The sequence below is a fragment of the Bos mutus genome, chromosome 5 (assembly GCF_027580195.1).
Source record: "Bos mutus isolate GX-2022 chromosome 5, NWIPB_WYAK_1.1, whole genome shotgun sequence".
NCBI lineage: Eukaryota > Metazoa > Chordata > Mammalia > Artiodactyla > Bovidae > Bos > Bos mutus.
This window is the reverse complement of record NC_091621.1, coordinates 113,437,843-113,462,263: the sequence shown is the minus strand read 5'-3', so window position 1 is coordinate 113,462,263 and position 24,421 is coordinate 113,437,843. Positions and strand designations below refer to the sequence as shown.

General features: G+C 51.2%; 2 protein-coding genes across 4 annotated transcripts in view; one reads left to right on the top strand and one right to left on the bottom strand.

Annotated features, from left to right (window-relative positions):
• Positions 1 to 24,421, bottom strand: part of TSPAN9 (tetraspanin 9) — a 191,759-nt gene that overhangs the window by 155,146 nt on the left and 12,192 nt on the right. The window lies entirely within an intron of this gene.
• On the top strand, positions 14,150 to 17,631 carry LOC102266615 (transmembrane protein 220). Its single transcript, XM_014481985.2, has 4 exons — positions 14,150 to 14,175; positions 14,499 to 14,902; positions 16,961 to 17,038; positions 17,456 to 17,631. Exons 1-4 carry the CDS (start codon positions 14,150 to 14,152, stop codon positions 17,629 to 17,631), a joined length of 684 nt encoding a protein of 227 aa, XP_014337471.2.

The window sequence follows — 24,421 nt, the reverse complement described above, 5'->3', positions numbered from 1 at the left end:
TATGATGTCCTTTATATGCAGAATCTAGAAAGAAATGATATAAATGAATTTATTTACAAAACAGACTTTGAGAATAAGGAGTGCCAGTGGGGAAGGATTGGGGGAGGGACAGTTAGGGAGTTTGGGATGGACGTGTACACACTGCTCTATTTAAAATGGGTAACCAACGAGGACCTACTGTAGAGCGCAGGGAACTCTGCTCAAAGTTATGGGTGGGGAAAATGGACACATGTGTCTGTGTGGCGGAGTCCTCTGCAGTCCACCTGAAACTATCACAACACTGTTAATTGGCTATATTCCAATACAAAATAGTTTTATTTAAAAAAATAAGCATGCATTGCTCTTACAAATGAAAATAACAAAACTTCTCAAAATATTTCTGTTCAGCCCACGATCTCACAACCAAGGGTGGTGTGTCCATTTAAGAACTAGTCAGCCAACCAAAAAGACAGAAAATAAACGAATCGTTCAAAAAATTAGAGTTGTCTGCAAGGATGTGGGGAAACTGGAACGCTGCTACATGGCTGGTGGAAACGTTAAATGGTGCACCTGCTTTGGAAAAGAGTCTGGCAGTTCCTGAAGGCGTTGAGCACTCAGTCACCATATGATGCAGCAACTCTACTCCCAGATACCTTCCCAAGAGACACGAAAGCACATGTCCGCACACACCCACACAAACGGATATGCATGTTTACAGCCTCATTATTCATAACTATTAAAAGTGGCAACAACCCAAATGTCTGTCAACTGATGAACGGATGAGGACAAAATGTGGAGCGTCCCCACAGTGGAGTATGACTGAGCCTCAGAAAGGAATGAGGTTCCGATACGTGCCACCACATGGACGAACCTTGAAATACCACGCTAAGTGGAAGAAGTCAGTGACAAAAGACCACATAAGGTCCGGTTCCAGTCACACGAAACATCCAGAAGAGGCAACACTATAGGGATGCAAAGTACATTAATGATTGTCTGGGGCTGGGGAGGGGCTGGAAACTGGGAGAAGAGGAGAGAGGCTGATGGGAACAGCATTTATTCTGGGGGGAGAGGTGACAAAATGCTCTAGAATTGATAGTGATGAGGGTCACACGATGGAGAATGTGCTGAAAACTACTGAACTGTATACTTTAAATGAGTGAATTTTAAATAGATGGTAGCGAATTATACGGAGAAGGCACTGGCACCCCACTCCAGTACTCTTGCCTGGAAAAGCCCATGGGCGGAGGAGCCTGGTGGGCTGCAGCCCATGGGGTCGCTAAGAGTCAGCCATGACTGAGCGACTTCACTTTCACTTTTCACTTTCCTGCATTGGAGAAGGAAATGGCAACCCTCTCCACTGTTCTTGCCTGGAGAATCCCAGGGACGGGGGAGCCTGATAGGCTGCCGTCTATGGGGTCGCACAGAGTCGGACACGACTGAAGTGACTTAGCAGCAGCAGTGAATTATATCATAGTAAAGCTGCTTTTTTAAAAAAAGAACCAGTTGCCTATCTTCCTTAATTTTAAGGGATTACAAGGAAGCTGCTAAGGGGTCGAGATCATGATGTTAATAGAGGGAAAGCAGCAGCTCACAGGCTCACTACTACTGCCCATGGCCAGGATGTCATTCAGTCACTCAACAAACATCTGTCGAGACCCTAAGCTACACCATACACTGGGCTACATCTGAGGTCAATAAACCGCAGCCCACAGGCTGAATCCAGCCATCGCCTGTTTTTGTACAGCTTGCAAACAAAGAATGGTTTTTGCATTTTTATGAGGTTTCAAAAAAAAATCCAAAGCAGGATAATATTTCCCAACGTAGAAATCATATGAAATTCAGATTTCAACATCCATACATAAATTTTACTGGAACGCAGCCACACTCAATTGGTGTATGTTTTGTCTTTGAGCCACAGGGCAAAGGTGAGTAGCTGTAGTAAAGACTGAATGGTCTGCAGAGCCTAAAATGTTTACAATCAGGTCCTTTACAGATAAAATACACCAGCCCCTGCACTAGATGCTGGAGATGTAGGGGAGAGAAGAGATGAGCATCACAGTCAGGGCCGCTGTCCTTGTCTGCCCACGGCCCCGACAGCCAGACAGCTGGGCACTGAGGACCACAAGCTGAGTGTGTGCAGCGAGCCCAGAGCAAGGGGGTGACCTGGCCAGGCTGTGGACAGACTTCCCTGGGAAGAGCTGGCCATGAAACCAGGAGGAGCAGGAGGTGCAAGGCCCTGGGAAGGTCCTGAGGGTCCAGAAGAAGACCACCGAGGAGGAGCGCCCAGTGGAGGGTGGGGAAGGCAGGGTGGCACCAGGGTCTGGGCTCCACAAAGCCCTTCTCCATCCCCTCCACCTCTCCCCTCCTCCTTCCCTTCTCTTCCCCTCTTCCCTCCCCCATCCCCTTGTCCCCTTCCTCATTCCTCTACCACCCAGACATCCCTGAAGCCCTTACCTTGCTCAGTTTTCTCCCCAGCAATTAACTCTACCTGTTACACAAGCATTTGCTTGCTCACCCATCAACTCTTACACTAGAACCTGAGGACAGGAACTTTGTTTTTTCACTGCTGTATTCCCAGTCATGACCTGAAGTAGAGTTGCCGCTCATAAAAAATCTGTGGAATAAATACAAACACCAAACCCTTAAAAGAAAACTTAAGAGAAATGTCCTTGATTTGCAAACTTGAGCAAGCTATTTCTTTGCGGTTTGGTCTCCTGCTTTGTAAAACAAAAATAACAAAAGTAACTCCTTCATGGCAAATAAGGAAATGCATATACATGTTGGTGATTATTGTTATTTTTATCCTCTTGAGTCACAGATCTATTTCAAGTCACAAGTTAAAGGGGGAATTTTTAAACCTATCTCATTTAATTCTCGTATAAGCCCTATGAGATAGTGATAAGTTTTATTACAAATTCCACTTGGACAGATGAGGAAACAGAAGCTCAGAGAGGCTAAGGAAGTAGTCCAAGGTCACACAGTAAGCCACAGAATTAAAATTCAAACCAGCATGGTGGGACTCCCAAGGCTCTGCCCCTTCCTCTACACCCTGCTCTAGAGTGAAAACGCCTGAGTAGGCTGGGGGAAGGGAGCCAGAGTGTCCCGGAGCAGCTGGGGAGCCCTCGTGATGGGAGCGTGCAGATCTGAAGGACTGAAAGGATGCAGAAGAGAGGGTGAAAGGCATTCTAGGTCAAAAAACAGAAGAGGAGGCGGGGGCAGGTCTTTTCCACAAGCAGTTACACTGTCGTAATACAAACAAGAGAGGACAAAGCACAGGGCCGGCGCTTGGATGAAACCTTAGCTACATCCGGTCCAACTACTTGTTTTAAAGAACGAGAAACAGAGGTGAGGTGAGCTGGGGACACTGTGCCCACGCTGGCGCTTCATGCTTATTCCTACTCGTCTCATTCACCTTCCAAAATCGCAGGGGTACACAGGCTCACCGCGGCCGGAGAAACACTCCAAAGGAGGAAAGCGATCACTGCGTACCCCTCACCAGCCACGAGTTAGTTCCACGGTCAACAGGCCTGGAGCCACAGTGAGCGGCTGGCATCTCAGAGCAGACTGGAGCCTGCCGGAACTGTGCTCCGGTTTCCTTGTTTGTTTGGCTGGTTTTTGTTTGGGGGCGGGGTGGTTTGCACGAGTTTTATTGTTGGCTTTTGGCCTTATCACATGACATGCAGGATCTCAGTGCCCCAGCCAGGGCTGGAACCCGTGCCCCCTGCAGTGGAAGTGCAGAGTCCCAACCACTGGACTGACGGGAAGTCCCCAGTTCCCACTTCTGTCACCAAGTCTGTCTGCAATTCCCGAATTTGCTCACTCGCTCACTCAGCCAGTGATTATGAGAATCTCAAATAAACCCGGCCCGGTTCCAGGTACTGGGGTCTTGCATCGGACACGCATGATGAAATGATCTTTCGTTCCTTCCTCACAAGGGCTGAGCACGCTGGTTTGTGAAAAACGACAAATGGGAGCAATGAAACACAGCCTCTCTGCTCTGGCTAAGCTCTCAGAGAACAGTGCGTCCCCTCCGAGGCCCTGACGCCCCGTGAAAACAAGAATAAAAAGACTTGTTAAGGAATAAACAGGCTTCCCAGGTGGCTCAGATGGTAAAGAATCTGCCTGCCAATGCAGGAGACCCAAGTTCGATCCCTGGGTTGAGAAGATCCCCTGGAGGAGGAAATGGCAACGCATTCCAGTATTCTTACCTGCAGAATTCCATGAACAGAGGAGCCTGGCGGGCTACAGTCCCTGGGGTGGCAAAGAACTGGACACGACTCGGTGACTAAACGACAAGGTATAAATGTCCGCAAGGGCAGACACATATATAACCGATTCACTTTGCTGTATACCTGAGACTAACACAGCATTGTAAATCAACTATACTTCAATAAAACATTTCTGAATAAAAATAAAATTTTTAAAAAAATGATAAGGAAGAACCCTCTGTCCCAGAATAAAACTATCATTAACAGCTTCAGAGTAAAAGAGGAAAGGCTGAACCCATGAAAACAAGACAAGATGCTATAAAAACAGGAAACGTCTATTTAGAAAACAGGAGACCTTCTAGATATTAAAAATATGCTAATGAATGTGAAACCCTCAACAGAAGTCTACAAGATAAAGCTGAAGAAATCTCCCGGGGCAGGGTGCCGATAAAAAGAAAGACAGTAAAATTATAGAACTAAATCCAGGAAATTCAATATCCAACTTCTAGGAGCTCCGGAGGAAAGAAGAGAGAAAATGACAGGAGGAAATCAATGAAATTATTCAAGAAAATTTCTCAGAACTAAAATAATGAGTGTTTCAAGATCGAAAGGTTCCTGCGTGCCTGGATGGACACTCATCCACACTGAGGCGAATCATTTGGGAAAGTTCAAAACGGCAGCCAGATAGGAGACGTTAACACGCACAGCACTAAAGATTTCAGGAAGAAAAACTGTTACCTACCACGGATTAAAACTGGAGTGACATTAGCCTTGTAGACATAGATCCTAGAACTTAGGCAAAAGGAAGTACATGCGTGCTCAGCCATGTCAGAGTCTTTGCGACCCCACGGACTGTAGCCTGCCAGGCTCCTCTGTCTATGGGGTTTCCCAGGCAAGAACACTGGGGTGGGTTGCCATTCCCTTCTCCAGGGGGTCTTCCCCGACCAGGGATCGAACCCGAGATTCCTGCATTCCAGGCAGATTCTTTACCACTATCACCACCTGGGAAGCCCAAAATTAAGCAGTGCTTTGCACAAAAAAAAAAAAAACTAAAGCAAGCCACAGCATCAGTAACACGTGAGCGTGGAAGGAACGCTTTTCTCAGGTCCGTATGGCCAGTGAAGGTTCAGAGCACTTCCTATGCAGCCAGCACACTGACTGCAGTGTGTTTTATGCACGACGTTGTCAGTGCCAGATTACCATGGCCCACACCCTAGACTCCAGCGCTGAGGCTGTGTCTCCGCACGAGGTGCTCCCAAGAAGGGGGAGGCAAGGGTCGCTTAGTGAAGAAAAGGAAGCCCAAATGGACTCCTCGGGGATACAGAGTCACAGCATTGCACCGTCCAGACAGCAAAGACTAGGGGCTAAGGCCCCTCCACAACTCATCAACCTGCTGAGCACAGATAAGAAAGAGTTCTAGCCGGTGGTGAAACCCAAGCAGGAATGAATGAACTTATGCCCAAGTAGGACTGATGAGGTTAACCAGGTATGTGGGGTTTTTTAATCATCATTTCTGGGACAAGGTGATACATGTCGATGAGCTACAACCAATCTGAGCAGGAAGAACAGGAACACTGAGGCAGTAGACTGGCTCTGGGTGTGACCCAAGGGTCCCCACAGCAGTCTGGCAGCCCCACGGGGCACAGGCCACCAGGACGCCACAAAGGGGCAGCCGGACCTTACAACCAGCACACAGAGGCCCTGGAGGGAGGGTACCTGGGCCTGGGGCTGGGCTGGGCCAGGAAGGCCCTCTCTCCTCACCCCCACCTGTGAGAGCCAGAGCTTCAAGACTCGGAAAGATCCAGGCCCCGAGACCAGTCACCTGGCTGGTTAGCCAAGCCAGCCAGGAATCCAAGCCCATCTCCGGGCCTCCGACCGCACATTCTCGTGAGGATATTCGCCTGCTGGATTTCCAGGTGGGAAGAACCGGCCCGGGAGGAGCACAGCCTGGCCCCCAGCACAGGGAGAGGGCCTCCCCGCCCCACGCCCGCTCCAAGGAGGCGCCGAGTCTAATTGGATTGCCATGGCCCGTGACGATGCTACGCTCCGCAGTGGTGTCGGTTCTGAAATAGAAACTAGTAAGGGGCCTGCCTGCTTGGCTTCCGAGGCTGGGAATCTGCTAGAATCTGAGCAGCCAACAAGGAACCTTCCCTTCCCCCAAACGGTCCCGAAACAGCACTGAGCAGCGTGCCCTCCTCCCCGGCCCGCCAAGGCCTGGCTCTGCCATTGGTGTACGTTCAAGGTTGCGGGGGGGGGTTGGCACACACAGGGGAGCCCGGCAGAGGGCCATCTCCTCCCCTTTCAGAGTCTTCCTGCTTTCCACAGCCAGTCCCCTCCCCCCGCAGCTGATTCTACAGGACATGTTACTCGTCACAGGCACAGCCCTCCCAGCTGAGAGGTCCCCTCATCTCCGCCAGGTAAACCGAGGCATGAGTGGGGAGGCCAAGGGCCCGGTGCTGTGGGGTGCCCCCCGCTGCTGTCACAAGCCTGGCCGCCAGGCCACCTGCAGCCGGGGTCCTGCCTCTGATGGGTGCTGTGGGCGGTGCGTGCATGGGAAGCTAAGTGTGCATGCGAAGAAAAACATGGGCATGTGCAGAGCGTGAGTGTGAACCAGCACAGAGGAAAGCACATGTGCAAGCGTCTGTGTGCATGCTATATGTTAGTGTGCAAGGGGGGATAGTGGAGGGAATGTGTGAGAACAAGAGATGTGTGTGCAAGGGGTCTTGTGCAGAGACCAGAAGCTGAGTCCCCAAGACGCCGCTAGGGAAGCGCGGGGCCCTCCTCCATGTGCAGACACCAAAGAGCACAGTAAATGCAGAAGGAGCAGCCCCCACCATTTCCCACCCAGCTCACCTCGGCCCTCCATGCCCACCTCAAGGTCAGCTGCACCCAGCCTGGGCCTCTGGGTTCCCTCCCCCACCCTCCTCCCCCACCCCCCCCCAGCTTCATTCTCTGACCCTAATTTTCCACCCCCAGCATTCTCTTTAAAGACAAGGAAAAATTCCCCTCACTTCCTTTGGGAGCAATAAATAGGAGGATTACGGAAGTGACATTCTGAAAGTGATCTGAACTACTCAGAAGACAGGGATGGATAAAATAGAGGGCACTTTGGCCCAGACTCACTCAGAAGGAGAAGGAGGTTCTGCCTCCAGGGAGGGGGCACCATCTGCAGAGGCCTCAGGCTGAGCCTGAGTCGGTAGCAGAAAGCCCAGGCCTCTAAGTCACCAGGCTTGTCTAACACGCCAAACACGAGACACAGGGCCCTCAGGGGCCGGAGAGGCTGCTGTCTGGAGTCGGGGCACAGACTCCACTCTCTTGTCCCTCACCTGGAAGCAATTTGCCGACCACAGCAAATAGTCTCTCACCCCCTCCTGCGTGGCCAGCTCAACACCTGAGAGAGGCCAGAGATCGGACACAGGGCAGCCTGACACACACATCAGATGTTTGCACCTGCCATCCTAAACAGTCTCTCCCTTCGCCCCTGAAAACTGGACCACAGTCAAGAGCACAAGCTTTGGACTCAAACTGACCAGAGCAGGCAGCCGCTCCAGCAGCTGAGCCTCGGTGTCCTCCTCAGGAAGATGTGGGTAACTGTCATCAAGAGGATCAACAAGACATGCGTGCAAGGGGTCTGCCCAGGCCAGGCACACAACACATGCGTGGTAGACGGCAGTCACTACTGTGCCTGCCGCCGCCCACTCAGCTGACCACACAGCAGCCACGCAGACCTTCTAGAATGAAAGGCGAGTCTGTCTGCTTGGTCTAACTCCTCCAATGGCACCTGCTTTGCCCATCAAAAAAGCTACGGCCCTCAGAATGGACTTCAAGACCCTGTGGGGGGACTTCCCTGGTTGGTCCAGTGGCTAAGACTCCACACTCTGAATGCAGGGGGCCGGGGTTCAATCCCTGGTCTGGGAACTAGATCCCACATGCCGCAACTAAGACCTGGCACAGACAAATAAATAGATGAGAAAAATAAGCATTGCTCAGAAGATGGGGTACCAACACAACACTGTAAAGCGAGTATACGCCAATAAGAATTAAAAGGAAGGCCTGTGGGCTCTGAGTCCCCTGAACTTTCCCTCGCTTGCTTCACTCCAGCCCTACTGGGCTGCAACACACCTCTCACGTTCCTACCTCAGGGCCTTGCACAGCCTGCTCCCTGGGCCCTGGGCCCCACATCTCCCCAGGACTCGCCCATCTCTTCTCCCCTCTCTGCTAGACCGTCACCTCCTCAGTAAGACCTTCCCTAAGCACCCTGTTTAACCCGTAAGACCTGCCGCCACCCCATTTTCTCACCCGCTTCCCTATCTTGCTCTTCCCCATAACACTTGTCGCTACAGGTTTTTTCATTGTCTGCCCCCACCCCCCACCCCCAAAATTATAAGCTCTTCGATTTTTCTTCATTCCTGCATTCACAGAGCCTGAGCAGGTTGGCCCGGAGATGCCCTCTAACATGTACGGGATGAATGAGTCTCAGGACACTTAGGACAGCCCCACTGGGGGTCACCAGCCCTCTGAGGCTTAGTGGCCTCCTCTAGAAAAAACCAGTCTAGGGCTTCCCTGGTGGCTCAGGGTAAAGAATCCACCTGCCAATGCAGGAGACACGGGTTCAATCCCTGGTCCAGGAAGGCCCCACCTGCCACGTAGCAACTAAGCCTGTGTACTACAACTATTGAACCTGTGCTCTAGAGCCCAGGCGCTCAATTACTGAAGCCCAAGCAAGCTTAGAGCCTGTGCTCCACAATGAGAGGCCACTGCAATGAGAAGCCCGTGCAGCACAATGAGAGAGTAGCCCCCACTCACTGCAACTGAAGAAAGCCCAGCACAGTCATATATATATATATATACATAAAATTATTTTTTAAGAAACAGTCTAGCCACTTCTCAAGGTCACTGTCAGGAAGGAACGACAGTGAGATGGCTTCTGGGAATACGCTTGGGTGCTTTCACAGTGGGGTGCCACGAGAGAAGTGGAAGACCTCAAAACTATTGCTCTGGCAGCACCTGTCAGGCAGCTTTCAGTCCCAGGGTGGAGGCTCTGAGTGCTAACAGGACACTGCAGAGAGGGACTTAGAGAGACGGTTCCTGCCTCCAGGGACTGCCCGAGGCCCTGGGACAGGTAGGCACAGACTGTGCTGTTCTTCACGGAATCACCAGCACACGGCAGGTGCCCAGTAAATGTCTGGCAGAAGCACACGTGAGCAAGTCCCATATGGACAACCACACAGAGACCAGAAAGATCACCCACAAAACCCTCAGCAAAATACCAGTTCACCCACAGCAGCGTGCAGACCACAGTTACCGCAGATGAGACCAACAGAAAGAGTGAATATAGTTTTATTATCTTCACAACCGGAGAAAACGTGTTCCTACACAGATGCCAGGAATTGGTGCAGAAAGCCCCGGGGGATGGAGAACAAGCCCAGGAAACTGCTTCCCAGTGAGTGCATCTCAAGAATTAGGCCAAAATCCTGCAGATCATGACAGAATGCGCTCCGTCGATATTAGCTGTGATTATATCATTGTTTTTATTATGGTCTTGGCGCCCCTCCAGTGGAACAAGCAGGAAACGAGGAGACAGAACACTCAGGTTTCCATCGAGCAGTGAGCAGCCCGGGCGCACTGCTTCCTGCTGAAATACCATTGGACTGGGCCGCGACCCTAACCACGGGATGCTGGGCCACCTTCACTCGGTCATCAAGGGCTCCAGAGTGCCTGCGTTGTGCCAGACATCATGTGGACGCTGGAGGGACAGAGCGAGCCCAGAGCGATGGGCCTCCTCTCCCCACGGCTCCCTTCGGGGGCGCTGGCTTTGTGAGCCCAAGTGCAGGCAGGAGCCAGCCCTCCAGATGCACCAGTCTCCAGAGGACATTCCCTCTCGGCCTCCAAGAGAAAGGACTCTCATTCCCAAGGCTTCTGATCACCTGCTGGGGAATAAGCCAGGTCTACACCGCTCCGGACAGAGAAAGCTACTCTGGGCAGTCAGCAGCCTTAGACACCAAAGTCCTGTAGCTGGATTTTCAGTTCCCATCCTCCAGCCCCTCACAGTCTTCCCTTTTTATAGATATAATTTTATTTATCTATTTTTGGTTCTTCTGGATCTTCATCACTGTGCCTTTCTAGTTGCAGTGAGCATGGGCCACACTCTAGTTACAGTGCGTGGGCTTCTCCTTGAGGCGGCTTCTTTCATTGCGGAGCACAGGCTCTAGGGATCAAACCCGCGTCTCCTGCACTGGCAGGTGGATTCTTTCCCACTGAGCCACCAGGGAAGGCCCTGTACCTCTCATTTTGCAGAGGGAGAAACTGAGGCTTCTGCAGATCACACTGGTCTGGCGGCCAAGGCTAAGAGAGCCAGAGAATTCCCGGTTCAAGAGCGAGTCTCACACCCACCTGTGATGGTGCCTGGCTGGTGAGCTAGGGGAAGGGAGCCCCACACTGGGAGAGAGGTTCCCGAAGCTCAGGCCATTTGTTCAGGGTACAGACAGGCACTTGGCTGTCAGGAAGATCTCTCTTGTCCAGCACTTTCTACAGAGCCCTTACCCCAGAGCCCGCCTAGCTATGACTTCCCTTGGAGCCCCTGACGACTGGAGGGGCTACAAGGGGGGCCAGGGAGGCAGCATAGACTTCCCCAGTAGCCCACTTACAAGTGACCTGACCAGGCTCCTTCCACACAGAGGTGGGGCAACAAAGCTTCAGGAGACAGGACCCTTGGCTTGCTCCTTGAGACACTGACCCCTTCCCCTCCCCACACCCACCGAGCTGTAGCCCTGCCCATCCTTCCCAGCTTGGAGCCTTATTTGGAGCTCCCTGGAGGCCACTTAGAAAGGAGGAAAGGCAGGTACTTGAGGCAGGTCCCTTGAGAATCTGCCAGGACCACCCTGGTGGCTCAGAAGATAAAGAATCTGCCTGCAATGCAGGAGACCCAGGTTCGATCCCTGGGTTGGGAAGATCCCCTGGAGAAGGGAATGGCTACCTACTCCAGGATTCTTGCCTGGAGAATCCCATGGACAGAGGAGCCTGGTGGGCTACAGTCCATGGGGTCGCAAAGAGTCAGACACGACTGAACAACTAACACTTTCTCTTTGACTTGCCCTAGCACCCGTGAACCAGAAGTGACATCTCCTGGGCGCAAGCAGTCCAGGGAGGAGAGGGTTCCCCCAGAGACAGAGACCTGAGACCCAGAGACACAAGCCAAAGACCAGGTCTAGGGCAGCGGTGCCCCGGCAGAGGGATGTTCACCAGTACGGGAAAGGCTGCCAGGGTTTGCCGTGCGGGAGGCAGGAGGCTCAGAGTCATTGTGTCTCAAAGGCTCTGTGTGTCCAGACATAGAAGACAATGCGACGAGGCGCTGACACAGGACCAGTGGATCCACGGGGTGCCAGGCAGGCAGAAGGGGAACGACAGGGCCCAGCGTGGGCAGCAGGGGCCAGTCATCAGGGCCCCAGACGAGGCCCAATAATGGAGGCTGGGAGGAGAGTCACAAGAGTAGTAGGGAGCAGGTTGCAAGTGTTTCCTGAACTTGGTTATACACATGTGTGCATGTGTGTATGTGTGTGTGCTGCAGAGTTGGGAGGGGGGATGAATCATGGGCTCAAAGGCAGGAGTAAGATGGGGAGGTGGGAGGGAGGTTCAAGAGGGAGGGGACGTATGCTTAAGGCTGACAGGTTGTTGTATGGCAGAAGCCAACACGATATTGCAAAGCAGTTATCCTTCAATTAAAAATAAATTTAAAAAAATATTTAACATCATTGAGTAGAAAACTATCTTGGAGAGTATTTTGTGTAACACTATATCTACTCTTACAATCCCAAACAAAACTCCAGATCAGTATCAGTCTTTGCTTAAACCCCAGCAATGGTGGGGAGCTCAGGACCTCCCAAGGTAGCCCACCCCTCCTCTGCTGGACGGCCGGCGGCTCCAGCTGTTAGAGAGTTCTTTCTGGAACTGGGGCCACCCCTGACCTCCTGGAATCCCCACAGGTCCTAGGCATTCGGGGATCTCGGCTTTGAAGCCACAGGACATGTTTAAACCCTCCTATTCCACATCAGTCCCACACATGAGGGGGGGCCACTACTGTGTATGCCCTCCTCCCCATCAGTTCAGTTCAGTCGCTCAGTCGTGTCAGACTCTCTGTGACCCCATGAATCGCAGCACGCCAGGCCTCCCGGTCACACTCCATAAAAATAATCCCCAGACAAACAAGCATTCCCAAATCCTCATCCAATTCCCATGGGGTGTAGTTCCCACCATTTTAGTCATCCTCCTCTGGACGCATTCAGACTTGTCAGTATCCCAACCAGAATTAACAAAACCCAGATGCAGACGTGGTATAAATGCCACAGAGCAAGGAGAGAATCTAAAACTTCATACCCAGGGCAGCATCGTTCTTCCTAGCAACCTGTAACAGCACAATTAGCTGATAGTCCCTTCCATTCATCTCTTTTATTCATTGGATCAGCAAACATGAGGGACTCCCCTGGTGGTCCAGCAGCTAAGATTCTGTACTCCCAATTCAGGGGGCCTGGGGTTCCATCTCTGGGCAGGGAATAGATCCCGATACACACCGAAACTAAGACCCAGAGCAGCCAAATAAATAAATAAAAATACATATTAGAAAAAGCCAAAAAATCTAAAATATGAGCTGCCTCCTATATGCCCAGCACTGGACTAGGTAAAAGGGATACTAAGAAAAATACCATATCATCTTTTGCTCAGGGAGACGGCCTATGTAGAGCAATAAGAAATAAAACCACGTACAACATGGGGGAAAAAACATGGTGCTTATGGGGTCTTTCTTGTAGGAGAGATGACTAGCCCGAGGGGAGTTTCCCATGATGCCAGATTCGGGTTGTAGCCACAGTGAAGGCTGGCTTCACCCTTGCCCCTTGAACAACTAGAAAGCTGGCAGAAGGCATGAAACATGGGCTTCAGACGCTGGACAACAGGTAACTCTGGACTGTGATCTCTGAAAGAAGGAAACAAAAGAAAGAGTTCTGTGATGCCCAGCTTACTGCCTGGAGGCAGCATCCACGTAACAGCTCAGGGTGAGGGATCCACATGGAGTCCAGTAGTCCCTTCAAGTTGAGGAGATGGAAATTGGTATTCATGGAGACAGAATTCTTAGGGCAGAACATTGGAGAGAAGAGCTTCCCCGGTAGCTCAGACGGTAAAGACTCTGCCTGCAATACAAGAGACCCAGGTTTGAACCCCAGGTTGGGAAGATCCCCTGGAGAAGAAAATGGCTACCCACTCCAGTATTCTCGCCTGGAGAATTCCATGGACAGAGGAGCCTGGCAGGCTACAGTTCATAGCATGGAGTCAGACACGACTGAGTGACTGACACGTTTGCTTTCATTGGAGAGAAGGGCACTGCACGGATAGGGTGCTCTAGAGAAGAGTCCCCTGGATTCCCCGCCTGACCCACACAAGTGTAGGGTAAAACAGCACAAGCCAGGGGACAGAACTGACAGAAAGCGGGGAGCCAGCCACCCTGCAGAGCTGCACTCCCACCAGCGAGAGCAGAGAGCTCACGACACACCAGGTGCTGGCGTGTCCTCAGAGGGCGATGCCTCAGTTGCGAAACTGAGAGAGCCCTAGGCTGAAGGTGGGTCCACCCTAACAAAGCTTACAAGCAAGATTCACTGGAGGAGGAACTGACAACCCGCTCCAGTATTCTTGCCTGGGAAATCCCATGGACAGAGGAGCCTGGAGGGATATAGTCCGTGGGTGGCAAAGAGTCGGATACGACTGAGCAACTCAACAACAAGCACAGAGCCCTTTAAAGGCATGCCAGAACAAACTCCAATAGGATTTGAAGAGATAGAACAAAATCCAGCAAGATTCAATTCACAACGTCTAACATTCAATCAAAAGCTACCAGGCACTCAAAGAAGCAGGAGAAAAAGCAGTCAAGAGTACAGACCCAAAAATGACAGAGATGATGAAACCAGTAGACAAGGATGGAAAAACAGCTACTGTATGTTCCGTGAGCACAAGAAACTAGAGGAAAACACAAGGATAATGAGAAGAGACATGAAAGATATAAAGAAGACTCAGATGGAACTTCTAGAAATGAAAAACCCAGTATCTGAAATGAAAGATACACGGAAGGGGAGTTATTAACATCAGATTAGACACTGCCCAAGGAAAAGTCTTGAAGACGTAATGACAAGATGAAGCACAGAAAGAAAAAATGACAGAAAAAAAAAAAAGTCAACAGCGCATCAACAACCTACAGGACATCAGTCTAAATATACATGCAATTAAAGTTCCAGAAACAGAGAAGAGGGAACAGACAAATAGGTGAAGAGGGAATTCCCCGGCCCGTCCGCCCGACCATGACGCCGGGGCGGGGCTCGGGGCGCGGGGCCTATGGCCCACCTGCGCCTGGCTCGTGGGCACCTTCTTCGCGCTGGCGGTCTTTGTGCAGGTGAACGATCCGGATGCAGAACTGTGGGTGGTTGTGTATACGATTCCTGCCACTCTGACCCTGCGTGTTGGACTTAACCCTCTTGTCACAGGTAACTTTATTTGGAAGAGTGTGTCTGCAATACACATATTCCTTTGTGTCCTGTGGGCTATCAGCTTGGCATACAACCTCTTGCTTCATAAGAAACAGAACCTCTTGCATGAGGAGGAAGGCAGGAAGCTGTTTGGTCCCGTGATCATCACAGCATGGCTGGGCCTGTGCCACAGCTCTTCAAAGGCTCCAGGTGGTGGAACAGTTCAGCTGGCCAATGCTACCACAGTCGCTCTTCTCCCGTTTATCTCCTACGTCTATATATATACACAGAAGGAGATGTGCTCCCCCTGGCCAACTCATTGCAAGACGGTGATTTAAATGAAGAATCTTGTTTCTAAAATGAGACTTCTTGATTTTTTATAAACATGGTTTTAACAAGCTGACTTCCTAGGAATTTCAGTTGAGTTACTACTAGAGATGAATTTTTTTTTTTTTTTTAATCCTAAGAACTTTGTATACTTGCCTACAACACAGGACTGGATGGGACTAGTAAGAAAAGGGTCTGACATTCTGTTTATCATAATATAGTAGGAAAGTTAAGAAAGATGAATTCCAACTCTGCTTCATCACTATCCATGTGACTTGGACAAATATATAAATCTACTTTAATTCTTTGGAATTAAAGAATTCCAAAGATAATTGAAATTATCTTTTGGATAATTCTTTATCTGTAAATACCAGCCCGCCTACTTATTTATATAATTGTGAAGATTAAAGTAGATAATATGAGAGCATTCCAGGCATAAAGTCCTCTGCACAGGGTAACAGAGGGAAGCAGGGTTTGGATAATAATAGATAGGAGTTTAGGAGAGGCCTCTGCCCTTGAACTAACATCGTTAGACTGGACTGGCACCATGAATTAAATGAGGTGCCGTGAATTAAATGAGGACTTTGGGTGAACAAAGTGGACAACTATGTCTTGGAAAGAAAGGAAAGAAAGGAACTTGGGACCAAAAAGAAGCAGATCGGGAATATTAATTACCATGTAACTGAAAAGTAAGACCAAAATCTATACACATATCTTTAACGAATGTCAAAAGTAGCTCTGGAGACATCATTTCAGAGCTGCACCATCTGGCGACCACAACCCACATGGCGTATTGAGCACTTGAAATGTACTTACTGAAGAAGTTTTAATTTTTTGTTTTAATTTACAAACATCAATTATGAGGAAACTGATACATGTATTTGGAACACTTGGTTTAAGCTTGTTTGGAACAACTGAAATATGTGAATCCACTTCTTCAACTGTAAATTTTGTACCTAAATACAGACCAAGTTTTTCCAATGAAAAGTTATTGTCCAAATGGATGGATTATAAGCATAAAACACACACTACATTTGAAACTTAGTATAAAAAAATGTAAAATATTTTTATACTACATGTTGAAATAACATTAGATGTATTGGCATAAACAGAATTATATTATGAAAATTAAAAAAAAAAAAAGAGGGAATTCCCTGGCAGTCCAGTAGTTAGGACTCTACGCTTTCACCTGGGTGCCTGGGTGCCGTCCCTGGTCAGGGAATTAATATCCCACAAGCCACGTGGTATGGTGAAAAAAAGAGAAAAATACTTGAAGATATAATGGCTGACCAAGCTTTCAAATGTGCTAAAACAATGCTCATAAGAGAAAAAACAATGCAGGATGAGAGGGGCGCTCTGAGCCAGGCAGACCACGCCAAGGACACCGAGAAGTGAGAGCCTGCGTGGAGGGCATCCAAGACAAACCGGACAGAGTGGCCTCAGGTGGGCAGCAGGGAGGCTGGACACTGCTCCAGGTCCCTGCAGACTCTGAGCCTCACTCAGAGGCTCGGACCTCATCTTGTAGCCCAAGGGGTGACCACCTCCTCCTGTACGAGGACAACCAAGCTCTTGAACCTAAAGTCAGACTTCCCAGATTCCCGTGCAGGAAGACAGGAGAGAGGCTAGAGACCCAGCGGTGACATCCGAGCCCATGGGGATGATCCAGCTGAAAGGTCCACCCTGGGAGCCCGTTTGGAACACAGAGGGGAGGCAACAAAAATATCCCACCCATCTAAGAAGGGTCTTCCTCCCCGAGACCCCTGGAATCAGGGAAACTCTCAAGCCCAGAAAGGGCTTGGGGATCACAGACTCCTCACTTTACACTGAAGAACAGGAAGGTCCAGAGAAGTGACGTGGCTGACCCAGGACCAGGGAGGGGTCCTCTGGGGCTGCTCTTTCCCCTGACCCGCTCGCCTGCTACGATCCTCACTGCCCCTCCAGGGCTGCGGATGGTGCTGAGTCTGTGCCGGTCTACAAGGTCTCTGCACAACCAGCCCAGCTCCTCCGGGGCAAAGGCAGGTGCCTGGCGCCCCTGGGCTCCTGACCTGCCACAGGGTGGGTGCTTGGTACCTGCCCCCTTCAAGTGCACTGAACAAAAGGGTCCCTGAGCCTGACTCTGGGGGAGGGAGAGAGAGACGAGGCTCCCCAAGACCCAAGGCCAGAGCTGCCCCGAGCCTGCCGAGGCCCAAGAGATCCAGAAACAGAAAGAGCAGAGATCCGGAGAGAGGGAGGTACCGACCCAGCCGCTGGGAGTTTACCAGGCAACCCCCTCAAGAAGCAGGGATGGGCCAGCGTGGGGAGGGACACTCCTCTGGCCTCTAAATGCTGCTCCTTATCAGATTGGCCTCGAGTCAGCCCTGAGCTGCCTCCCGCTCCTCCCCGGATGAAAAAGAGGAAACTGCCTGAGCTCTACCTCCTCCCCACTCCCCATTCCAGCACCCTGTGGGCTCCGGGCAGGGCGGCACCTCGTTAAGGGGTTAAGAATGAGCAAATTCCTGCGCTATTCCTGGAGCCTCAATTTCTACCATCCTTCCATTCTGGTCAATTCTGAGAGAGGCCAGCGGCCGGGAATGCCAGAGAGATTCGAGCCCGGCCCACCAAACCCAAAATAACCGCACACGTGCCTCTCCCAAGTCCTCCGGGATTTGGCCATTTTGGGTGCATGTTTTCCTACAACACTGTGGGGTCACCACACACAGGTGCTGGGAACTCTGAGGCGCTCCCAGGGGGAGCTGAGGAAGGTGGGAGCAGGTGAGGGGAGTGGTAAGAGAGACAGAGTCCAGGGTCGGGGTCTGGCCAGGCTGGTTCCAGCCCTCTCCACTCTGCTAGCGGGGAGCTCCTGGGGGAGTCAGCCTCGGGAAACTTCCAGGCAGTGTCCTCCTCTTACCCACAATTTCCTGTCCGCCTCCTCGGGAGAGGTCACCATCAGTCTCCCTCCCAGATGTGGACACGTTAATAAGAAGCTCCTGGGTTGAGTCCTTCGCCCTCCCCAGAGACAGCTCCCAGCCTTGAGACTGTGAAGATGTGTTAACTGCTCAGTCGTGTCTGATCCTTTGAGACCCCACGGACTGTAGCCCTCCAGGCTCCTCTGTCCACAGGATTCTCCAGGCAAGAATACTGGAGTAGGTTGCCATCTCCTTCTCCAGGGGATCTTCCCAACCCAGGGATCGAACCCGGGGTCTCCTGCATTGCAGGCAGACTCTTTACTGTCTGAGCCACCAGGGAAGCCCACCATGAAGATGGATGGTTTTAAATCAAGCGAGTGCTCCAAGTGTCTGGGGAAATGGACTGGATGAAGGACATGTTTCTTTTCATATCTCGAAGTAAGTATTCATTCACTCAAAAGAGATTTGAGTGTGTACTGAGTGCTGAGTGATGAGAAAACAGGCAGAGCATCAGTGGAGGGGAAAATCCAGGCCTCTGCCTTTCAGCAGAAATAAAGAGACAGAGGTTGAGGTGAGTTGACGGAAATGCCCCAGCCGGGCAGAGACTGGAGGCTGCACAAGTCTTCAGTTTGAGTCCTCTGGCCACGTGAATGCTGCTCAGAGTCCAGAAGTGGGGAAAGGGACGCAGGGTCTCAGAAACACCAGCGTGGGTGGAGACTGCACCACGGGGTTTAAGATGTGGCATCCATGAATGGTTTAGCTCCTGACACAAGTCAGAAATGTCAACGATACTTGACTTAACCACTGTCCTAAGACAGATACTGTCTCTTAGGTGTTTGTTTAAAGCTGCACCATCCCTCCAGTGAATGCCTGTGAGGATTTTTTGGCAATGAAAATTTATTTTGAGGCAAGGAAAATTTAATTTTTGGAAAATTGAAAATGTAGCCATTTTTGGTGGGGGTCCAAAGGAGAAAAGCCCCCACAGTCTAAGGAATTGCGGTCTACCCCTACCTGTGCCCCACAGTCAGGGTGGGGCTCACCGCCCCCCAGCCCAGTGCCTTCCCTCACCCTGCCCCACAAAGAGAGGGTCAGGTCCCCCCACCTCTATCACAGGCACAGCACCACCAACCGAGCGTCATTTGGATGAACAGGGATGAAAGCAAATGATGAAACAGACATAGCATCAGTTTTATTCCAAACTAGGTCCAACTACCACGCCTGAGGCTTCAGCCGGTGAGGCGGGCTTCTCCTCCAAGCCCTGTAGATAGAGCTCTGGCCCCCTCTACAAGCGATCCCATCCCTTCTCACTCGGCCTTCAGAGCCCAGACCTGGTGCCATGGATGCTGCAGGGCCAAGCCTCAGGGGGAAATGGGAGAACTTGATGAAACAGAGGCCTCTGGTAGCCCAGAACAGGTCAGAGACTCACCTAACCTCACATCACCTGACATCCTCTGATCACACAGAGCACCAGGGCCAAAAGATGACGGGGACCCTCACAGACTCAAAGTTGGCCAGGGCTCACCTGCCGATGGCTCCTGACGCTGCTGACATGTGAATCCATCCTCCCAGCCACAGAGAACCAGAACTCTGGGGGGAGGCATGGGCAGAGAAGTTAGGGATCAGAGACGGGCCTCCTGGGTCTCCCCAGAGGGAGAGTTTACCTACCGTCCGCCTGGAAGTGGCAGACTCTCGGCTGGCGCAGGCTGAGAACCTCCATTTAGTTTTTCCAGCTCCTCGGCCAAAAGGAGCGGCTGAGGTTCCTTGTCTCACTTGTGAGGCCAGATTTCTCCAAGGTCTGCAGCGTCAGCTCTGCACGTTCTTAACTCTAAGCACCGGGACACATTAAGCCCGAGAGCTGATCAGATATCATGAAGCCGGCAACGGGAGCAGGACGCCGGCGGCCCGGCACCCGGGAAAGCATCAGGGCGGCTGCAGTGGCCTGCTCCGTCCTGCCCCCAGTCCCCACCGAGCCCTGTCCTGTCTCTGAGCTGGGTCCCTTCCCCACCGGGACAGCCTAGGAAGGGGAGAGAAGGGCCACAAGGCCGAGCCGTGCGGCCTGGACGGTTTCACAAACAGCAAACCTTTCAGCCACAAGACGGTTCTTTTCCGAGAGATGCTGGGAGGGAGCAGGGAGAAAATAAAACACCAAGGGGTTTTCAAACGTGAAAGCCCTCTCGGCCTTTGTTCTCGGTTGATGAATGCACAAAGCACCAGGCAGATGACAGGAGAAAAGAACACGGTGTGCAAGAAAGTGCACTTCATCAAGGCCAGGCGGGGGCCCCAGGGAGAGGGAAGCAGGATGAATGAGAGCCCTGGGAGGACTTCTTCTCTAGCGGCTCCACAGCAGCACCCTCAGACCTGGGAGAGGCATTCCTCAAGGACCCCCCGCCCCGCCCCCAGCTGGCTCTCCCCCGCCCACCCCATTTCCTTCTGCCTCCCAGCCATTTCAGACATTTCACACGAAGGAAGAGATACCACAAGTGGCAGGTGATAAGACAGCTATACAAACAGAAACATCAGGGGAAGTCAGAATGTGAGGTCCACTGTTGAGTTGTCTGGGAAGCAAAGTCGGATCGAGCAGGAGGGTCTTCTCGCTCCACCTCTGAATGTGGGAGGGGACGGGGAGAGAAAGTCTGGACCACCGGGGGGTGTCCCGTTTGCTGGGCGAATGAATGAATGAGTGGCCAGCAGAGGCCTGAGTCTGGAGTGACCAACTGGCTTTCATTAGGACCCCTGCTTCACTCACTGACACACATTCTCCAGAGATGCCATGAGAATCAGCAGCTGGTACCAAGTAGCCAAGGGGCCAGCAGCTTCCGGAGGACAGGCAGGCTCCCGCCCTACTTCTCAGCCAGAGAGCTGTCCGTTACAAAGCCCTCACTCTAGCTCACCCTCACCTCCTGCCAGATACGCTCCCCCACCTCACACACACAGAATGTACCACTAAGCCAGCAGGAGGGTCAAGCCTCCTGCCTTGCCAGTCTCCCTGGGTGACCCACGTGGGCGGAGGGGGCTGAGAAGGGGCAGAGCCTGGACTGTCCTCCAGACGTCTATGAGGTTGAGCCCCCAGCATCCCAGTCTTTCCTCCTGGGCCCGTGCAGGGACTGCACACCCCCGCCCTCCCACTGCTCAACACACCTGCTCTTGACATGACTCTGCCAGCCCTCCCATCAAGAGGGGTGTCTCCGTGTACCCCAATGTTCATCACAGCACTGTTTATAATAGCCAGGACATGGAAGCAACCTAGATGTCCATCAGCAGATGAATGGATAAGAAAGCTATGGTACATATACACAATGGAGTATTACTCAGCCATTAAAAAGAAAACATTTGAATCAGTTCTAATGAGGTGGATGAAACTGGAGCCTATTATACAGAGTGAAGTAAGCCAGAAGGAAAAACACCAATACAGTATACTAACGCATATATATGGAATTTAGAAAGATGGTAACAATAACCCTGTGTACGAGACAGCAAAAGAAGACACTGATGTATAGAACAGTCTTATGGACTCTGTGGGAGAGGGAGAGGGTGGGAAGATTTGGGAGAATGGCATTGAAACATGTAAAATATCATGTATGAAACGAGATGCCAGACCAGGTTCGATGCACGACGCTTGGGGCTAGTGCACTGGGACGACCCAGAGGGATGGTATGGGGAGGGAGGAGGGAGGAGGGTTCAGGATGGGGAACACATGTATACCTGTAGCGGATTCATTTTGATATTTGGCAAAACTAATACAATTATGTAAAGTTTAAAAATAAAATTAAATTAAAAAAAAAAAGAGGGGTGTCTCTGCCCCAGCCCTAAGGTTCCAGCGGGTCTAGTGACTTGCTCTGACCAAGCAGAGGGTGGATATTACATCGTGAGACCTCAGAACTTTCATCTCAAGAGGTCTTCAAGATTCCGTTTTCACTTAAAAGGCCAGGTCCCTTGAAAATGAGAAATCACGTAGGGGAAGACAGGCCAAGCCTCGAGCCAGTACCAGCCCAACATGTGCCAGAGGGGCTCCTGGACCACCCAGGCCACCCTCCAGAGCTCCCAGCTGACTGCCACCGGACCACCCAGGCCCTGCAGAGCCCCCAACTGACCGCATCCTAATCCACAAGCTCAGGTGCCAAGCCCAGCTGAGCCGTGCCTGGTGCTTGAGGATCAGTTCAGAAAGACAGCAAAAGAAGTTTCCATTTAGTATATCGTGCTTGTCACTCAGTCATGTCTGACCTTTTGGGACCCCATAGACTGTAGCCTGCCAGACTCCTCTGTCCAGGCAATACTCCAGGAATACTCCAGGCAAGAATACTAGCGTGGGTTGCCATTCCCTTCTCCAGCGGATCTCCCCGATCCAGGGATCAAACCTGGTCTCCCACATTGCAGGCAGATTCTTCACCATCTGAGCCATCAGGGAAGCCCTTCCAGTCAGTATAATGCGATGCTATTTATGGAAATTAAGATAGTAGGTAGACAGCTGGATGCTAGTCTATCATTAAAATACCTGGAAAGAACATAAGCCAAAGTATTAATAGTGATTGCCTCAGAAGGGTAGGATTATAGAGACTTTCCCTTTCCACAACATCTGTATCATTTGAAGGTTATAAGGAGTTTGTATTATTTTTGTGCAACAACAATAACAAAAAGGTACTTTTAAAAAATTCACCTTGAATTCTGCAACAAGCCTATTTTCCTAAAAATCCATTTTTGTTCTCCACACTCTGCTGTTCGGGGGCCAACACCAGCTGTCCACTGCTAGTCTGCCAAGATCAGCCTTCTCTGGGGGGCATTCCAGGTGCCCCTGAGTGAAGGCTCGCCCCCCATGGCCAGCTTGTTCCTCCCGCTTCCAGCCCAATCACTGGGCCATGACCGTCTTGACCCAACCTCCCAGCTTGCCATCCTGGTCTCTTAAGGCCAAGCCACATCTTCCCTGGGCTCCTCTGGAGGTCCTCAGAGAACAGCCCACCCAACCCTGCCCTCGATAAGACAGTGTCCTGTATTATGCTCCGTACACTGCAGGGACTGACTGCCCCTCGTAGGAGACATCCATGGACCCAGGCCAGCTGGCCACCACCATTCCCAGCTTCTGGGTCTACAGCAGGGGCAGGCAGAGAATCCACCCCGCTTCCCTCTCCGCTGCCCCAGCCTGGATGGTGGGTGGTGACCCCGTGCTGGTGCCCCAGCCCAGCAGCAAGCCAGCAGGAGCCCCTCTGTAATAGCTGCAAGTGTGGAGTGACTCACACCCCGGGGGTGCTCCAAGAGCTCCCCCCACCCTCGGGTCCCAGGTGCTACATCCAGAGCCCAACTCTGGCTTCAAACCTGATCGCCTTCCTGGGGGACCCAAGGGCTCTTCCTGATTCAGGACTCTGCAGTCAGCATGTCCAGTATTCAAACAAAGTTGTTTAGAATCTCCCAGGATGAGACAAGCAGAAATGGCAAGCTTCGAGCTCCACCTCACTTTCCCCGAAACAAAACATGTCATTCTACATGTTCACAGCTCCTACTCTGACCCGCCTGGCACCCCGCTCCTCTGAGCCCTTCCAACCGTGGCAGAGGGGGGTGGGGGAACTTGTCAGGGCAGGACTCATGCCCCCGGGGCTTGTTGGAGAGCACTGACCCAAAACCTCAGCCTCCATGCTGGGGCCGGGAGCCAGGGACTGTGTTTGCTTCACACTCTAAAGGGAGGGAGGCATTCGCATCACAAGTATATGCTGACCTGGTGAAAGGGCTCAGGTGGGCCTCTCAGCTAAGAGAACAATGCAGGAGAACGTCCTTCTAGACAAACCCACGCGTGCAAACATGCTGAGACAAACACACACATACTCGCACACACACACACACTCACACACACTCACACACACACACAGGTATACTCACAGACACACATATACACACACAGATATACTCATATACATACACATACTCACACATGCACACATGCATACTCACAGACACACACACATACACACACACACACTCGCACACACATACACACACATATACTCACAGACACACACACATACACACACACACTTGTGCACACACATATTCACTTACACATACACACACACATATACTCACAGACACACACATATACACACATGCATACTCACAGATACACACATATATACTCACACACACGCATACTCATACACACACATACTCACATATACACACACATACACACACACGTATACACACTCACACACACATACTCACATATACACGTACATACACACACGTATACACACACAGGCATACTCACAGACACACACACATATACTCACAGACACACACATATACACACATGCATACTCACAGATACACACATATATACTGGCACACACGCATACTCACACACACACATACATATACACACACATACACACACATGTATACACAGTCACACACACATACATACACACACATATACTCACATATACACATACATACTCACACACACGTATACACACATGCATACTCAAAGACACACACACATACATACATACACACACTTGTGCACATTTTC

Excerpts from the sequence above, each read along its gene's own strand:
- LOC102266615 (XM_014481985.2), top strand. The coding sequence starts at position 14,150 with ATGGAAAAACAGCTACTGTATGTTCC. Across the intron at positions 14,903-16,960 it reads CAGCTCTTCAAAGGCTCCAG|GGCTGCGGATGGTGCTGAGT; the intron begins GTGGTGGAACAG and ends CTGCCCCTCCAG. Across the intron at positions 17,039-17,455 it reads CTCCTCCGGGGCAAAGGCAG|CACCCTGTGGGCTCCGGGCA; the intron begins GTGCCTGGCGCC and ends TCCCCATTCCAG.